At 41.1% G+C, this 5,714-nt stretch overlaps 1 protein-coding gene across 1 annotated transcript; it reads left to right on the top strand.

The window, feature by feature from the left end:
- The first annotated feature begins 3,186 nt into the window (after window positions 1-3,186).
- On the top strand, window positions 3,187-4,140 carry LOC113904829 (olfactory receptor 56A4-like). The gene has a single exon (XM_027561918.1). The coding sequence runs from the start codon at window positions 3,199-3,201 to the stop codon at window positions 4,138-4,140; it is 942 nt and encodes a 313-aa protein (XP_027417719.1). The 5' UTR covers window positions 3,187-3,198.
- Window positions 4,141-5,714: the final 1,574 nt, after the last annotated feature.

The raw sequence follows: 5,714 nt of genomic DNA, 5'->3' as shown, positions 1-5,714 counted from the left end.
AGGTACTTTCCCCAACAACCAGAAGCAGCAGCAGTGCAAAGCTTCTGGAGGTGGTAAGTCCAAGCTGGGGCCAGGAAAATGTGAGGAAGGAGGCAATGAGGAAAGGAGGCGAGTTCAGGAATAAAAAGGAGATGGAATGCTTTCAATAGGGCCTAGTGCAGATGTTGATCCTGTGAAGATACTTAGATCCTGTGGCCATACAAAGTATATGGGCTTCAAACAACTCTAGGCTCAAAGCCCTTCACCCATATCATGGCTGGGAGACCAAGGCTGTGTGTCTGGCTGGGTCAGGATTTTTCTTTCCGACCTAGTCTAAATCCATCTGTGAGCCAAGATGATCATTCCTTTTTCTAGGCAGCCATTTCTGAGCTTGGATATCCTATTATATCCTATTATCTGACCTTTCCAGATTCAATATATCATGGTCAGAGAACATGTTTTCTTTGTTAGCACCTGGAACAAAGAATCACAGCAGCCACTCCTTTATAAATATCAGCCTGTGAGTAAAAACTAATGGAATTGGAGTATTGGCAATCAAATCTATGCCCTAGATGGCCAAAAAGTCCTCACTTCTTAGAATAAGAGGCCTTACTTTCAATGAGGAGAATACATATATAGAGAAAAAAAATGGTTCCAGCTATTAAGGAATTTAAAAGACTATAAGATGGAGCTGAAAGTATATTGCTATACTATATCAGTGTTATTGGAGGTCTGAAAGGGACATTTCTTTCCCATGTCACTTAAAAGACTTTTGGTGACATTCTTAACTCTAGTCTCCCTGCATCTCGCCTTTTCTTACACCAAATTCAAGAGTCCTCCTCATCCCTCTAATACATCCTTTCTTCTCCACTTACATGCCTGTGTTCAGATCTTGATCATTTTTCCTTTGAACTATTCAGGATTCTCTAAAAGGCTTGTGTGCAAGTCTCCTTTGTCCTGTCTGTAGCATGGCACTTCCCTGTGTCAAATTCTCTGTTGATTCCTTAGGATGTACCTGACAATGTCTATTGCCAGGTGGGCTGTGAATGGCTGCATATGCTCCTTCATGCCTGTAAACTCTGTCTCCTGATGCTCTTCTCTCCCATCTCCTCTCCCCAAAGAAATTGGGATCTACCAGCCCAGAAAACCCCATCATTATTTATTACTGAGTCCACCTAGGCAGACATTTCTTCTCTTGCCATTACCTATAAGAGTGACCCTCCCCTCTCTCCAGGTGAATGTTATCCCTTTTTCTTTCCTGTTCTGATGCTCTTAGCTTGTCATATCCCTGGGGCAACAGAATCTCAGGAAATGATCCTTTTTGTCCCCCCAAAAACACTGAAGCTAAGTATCATTTATCTGTTTTATAAATGGGAAAACTAGGTACCAAAGAGTTTAAATAGCTGTCAGGGTGGTACAATGAGTATAAAAGCCAGAATTGGAATTCCTTTCCATCTAAGGTCCACATTTCAAGCATAACACATTGTTTCATTCATCTGTACTTTTGTCTCTTTCCAGTTGCTTGTAAGATCGTCTTTACTAGAGTCACAACTATACTGTATTGTAAGTATTGATAGGTTAATTTTCCTCTATTAATTAAGCTCTCAGAAGATAACTGTTTTTCCTTAATCCATGTTATACATTTGTATGCTTTATGATAAGACCAAGTACTGAGAAGGCACTGACTCTTTCTCATTTGTTCAAATAGATCAAGCCACTCTGAGGATTCAGAACTTGAAGTTATTGGAAAGGAGAAGCCTTTTCAGGAAAGGTGGATATGTCTACTATTCTTATTTCTCTGATTCACATAGGGTAATTTTCTTAATCACAAATCGAAATACAGGACAGAGTTGATACATAATTTTCCCTATTGCTGTTTTAATCTCAGAATCCTTGGTTTGTCTTAAAAGCCCTACAATGGGTAGAAATTGTGTGTGTGTTTGTGTATGGGTTATATTGATAAAATCTGCATTTGGGAAGTCTGAGACATAAAAAGTGAAAGTCCTTTTTCCAATTCTTATCTGACAGCAAAAGTCTGATACCTCCTTGCACACACTTCACCCTCCTACATGATACTTGTCAGATAGTACTCATAAACATCGTTAAGAACCGTAACTCTGTTGATTATAGACTGCCTGGGCTCCTGCCTTCATCCTGCCATGATTCTCTGGCTCTTTCCTGTTCTTTGACTGTTGCATTCATTGTTGTCAGCCTTCTTAGTACTTGGTTCACCCTGATCTCTGTTTAGCAGTGAGGGGGATAAGACAGTACCCAATCCAAGAAACAAATGGAATCAAAGCAGATAAGTTTACAGAACAGATTCCAAATGCTGGGATCATTGGGTCCGGCCACAAGAAATCACAGATAATTTTGCTAACAAGGTATATGAATTCCTATTGAAGTTAATATGCCTAAAACTCACTCACTAACTAGTTTTCTATTTTACTTTTGGTAACCTCCTGGTATCCCTCAATACTGACTGTCTCTGTCACTAGGATAGAAAATTCACAGTCTTTTCTAAAGGACTCAAGCCAAAGAAAGCACTCTTCAAATTTCACAAAGAGAAATAGCAGCAAATAATCCAGTAAGAGAATGATAAACATTATGCCTTGAAGTAAAATCCTCTTTGAGGTTGGAAGAACATATTCTCCTTGGGTGGGGTCAAGGAATATTTACCTCTAATCTTTTATGAAGATAAAGAATCCTGAAGTCAGTCCCTGTCCAATTGTACAGAAATGGCTGGGCTTTTCTAAGACTTCCATGTGGTCAGCTGAACAGAGCCCTCTGTATGGCTGTCCCTTCTAAACTCTGAGGGAAGGAAAGCCTTAATTAAACTGTGCTTATTGAGGCTAAATATTGTGAAAGAGCTCTAGAGTCAGATTCCTTGGTTCTCAGTCCTGGCTTCACATACTAACTTTTAAATTCTGATCAAACTATCTTGCTCCCCTTTATCTGTACACTTTCATTATCTGCAAACTTAGAATAACAATATTAGTTATATTTAAGTGCTTTTAAAAGGATGATATGAGTTAATGAATATAAACATTCAGCATAATATAGCATGAAGTTTGTTCAGTTAAATGTCAGCAATGATTGATGATGGTTTGAAAACTTCATTGGGACAGGTGAAGAGCATATCTAGAATGCATACTTTCTGTGGTAATATATTCTGTCTTACATTTTAAGGACTGAATTTTCAATGTGATCAGAAAACATTACATGATATCATACAGCAACTACTCCATTCCCCCAGTCTCCGAATTCCTCCTCATCTGCTTCCCTAACTACCAGAGCTGGCAGCACTGGCTCTCTCTGCCCCTCAGTCTCCTCTTCGTCCTGGCCATGGGGGCCAACGCCACCCTCCTGATCACCATCCGGCTGGAGGCCTGTCTGCATGAGCCCATGTACTACCTACTCAGCCTCCTCTCCTTGCTGGACATTGTACTCTGTCTCACCGTCATCCCCAAGGTACTGGCCATCTTCTGGTTTGACCTCAGGTCCATCAGCTTCTCAGCCTGCTTCCTCCAAATGTTCATCATGAATTGCTTCCTTGCCATGGAGTCCTGCACATTCATGGTCATGGCCTATGACCGCTATGTGGCCATCTGTCACCCACTACGATACCCCTCCATCATCACTGACCAATTTGTAGTTAGGGCTGCCATCTTTGTGGTGGCCCGGAATGGCCTCTTTTTTCTTCCTGTTCCAATCCTTTCTGCCAGACTGAGATACTGTGCAGAGAACATCATCAAGAACTGCATCTGCACTAACCTGTCTGTGTCCAAACTCTCCTGTGATGACATCACCTTCAATCGGCTCTACCAGTTTGTGGCAGGCTGGACCCTACTGGGCTCTGACCTCATCCTTATCATTCTCTCCTACTCTTTTATCCTGAAAGCTGTGCTAAGGATTAAAGCTGAGGGAGCTGCTGCCAAGGCCCTGAGCACCTGTGGTTCCCACTTCATCCTCATCCTCTTCTTCAGCACAGTCCTGCTGGTCCTAGTCATCACTAACCTGGCCAGGAAGAGGATTCCCCCAGATGTCCCCATCCTGCTCAATATCCTGCACCACCTCATCCCCCCAGCTCTGAACCCCATTGTTTATGGTGTGAGAACCAAGGAGATCAAGCAGGGAATCCAGAAACTGCTCAGGAGGTTATAAGGGGTAAAAAGAATCAGATCCAACTCCTGGAATTGTTAAAGAAAGTCAGGAATTATTTGTATACTGGAAAGGGAATTTCACTTTTTAATTCTGAAATGAATTCTGATTTTTCTTTGCCTTAATATCTTAGATAAGAATGAAAACATTCCTCCATTAATCTTTGTTTCCTGTTGCTTCAAAAGAATTCTTTCTTTGTTACATATTTTGGGGAATTTTTCTTGGCAGAATCCTTAAATGAGAGGCATGGCAAGCCTTAGTCAATGGCGTAGGATTAGATTAGGAGTGTTTGACCACTAAAGACACAGAATATATATGATAACCTTAAAAAGATCTGCCTGCCCCCTGATTTACAAAGGATGTGGAAGCCTTCCCTGTCTCCAGTTTCAACCTGATAGAGCCCTACATGACTTCTGTATTGTGAAGGGTTGATTGGGCTAGACTATAGACATTACTCTGACTCTCAGTGCCAAGCGCTTTGCCCTGAGCATCCCTGACATTCTTCTCTGGCACTTGTGGCAGAGGTGACATCTTCCGGCTCCTCAGATCATTTCGGACCTGATAAAATTTCCCATCTGTGCAATGTCTCCATATTTTTTTTTAACCACCATTTTGCAGAATGAGTAAGTATGAATATTTTGTTTAGTACTCTGCATGTTGTTGTCATTGTTTAGTCACTAAGTCAAATCTGACTCTTTGCAACCCTATGAACTGTAACCCGCCAGACTCCTCTGTCCATGGGATTTCCCAGACAAGAATACTGGAGTGGGTTGCCATTTCCTTCTCCAGGAGATCTTCCCAACCCAAGGATAGAACCTTGTCTCCTGCACTGCAGGTGATTCTTTACCACTGAGCCATCAGAGAGGCCCACTTGGCATGTACATACATTAAATTGTATAGACATTAAATGAGTGGTTAATTATTACCATTTTCCTAAGCACACTGTTTCCTGCTGCACTCTGAATAGGAGGAAAATCATTATCATACATCCCATTTACCTTGGGGTAGAAGATATCCATGCCATTTTAGTGCTCCTCTGTCCCTACAGTCATTTCTACCACTAGTTTATTCTCTTGAGAAAATTTTACTTACATGAAGGTTCAAACCACTGGATCCCAAAACATTGAATGCCACTTAAAACTATGAATTGAGCATACTATATTCATATCTATTTCAGTCTGAATATGCCATGAGGCTTCCTACAAGCATATCTTCTTGAATTCCAAGAGATAGTCTCTGGTTATAAGTGGCTATGGTACCACTCTAGTACTCATACATTTTGAAGCTCTCTGGCTTCTAGTGTTACTTGGTGCCTCCAGTTCTCTCCACTTTCCCATCTGGTATAGTCAAGGGATCAAAACAGGCTCTGATGCACCAATCATGAAACAGCAATCTGCTTTCACCAGACCTAGGCAGCTATCTTAGTAAATTATCTTACTGACTTATGGCTACACAGTGTGTAGATACTTGACAGCTTTGCAACCCCTGCCTAGAGCAGTACAAAAGAGTATAACTATCAGTTTATCTATAAAATAACCAAAGAGATAAATAGAGCTCATAATGCTATATATCATGTT

Source organism: Bos indicus x Bos taurus, chromosome 15, assembly GCF_003369695.1.
Source record: "Bos indicus x Bos taurus breed Angus x Brahman F1 hybrid chromosome 15, Bos_hybrid_MaternalHap_v2.0, whole genome shotgun sequence".
Taxonomy (NCBI): Eukaryota; Metazoa; Chordata; class Mammalia; order Artiodactyla; family Bovidae; genus Bos; species Bos indicus x Bos taurus.
This window is presented reverse-complemented; position numbering and strand designations above follow the sequence as displayed.

Excerpts from the sequence above, each read along its gene's own strand:
- LOC113904829 (XM_027561918.1), top strand. The coding sequence starts at position 3,199 with ATGATATCATACAGCAACTACTCCATTCCCCCAGTCTCCGAATTCCTC.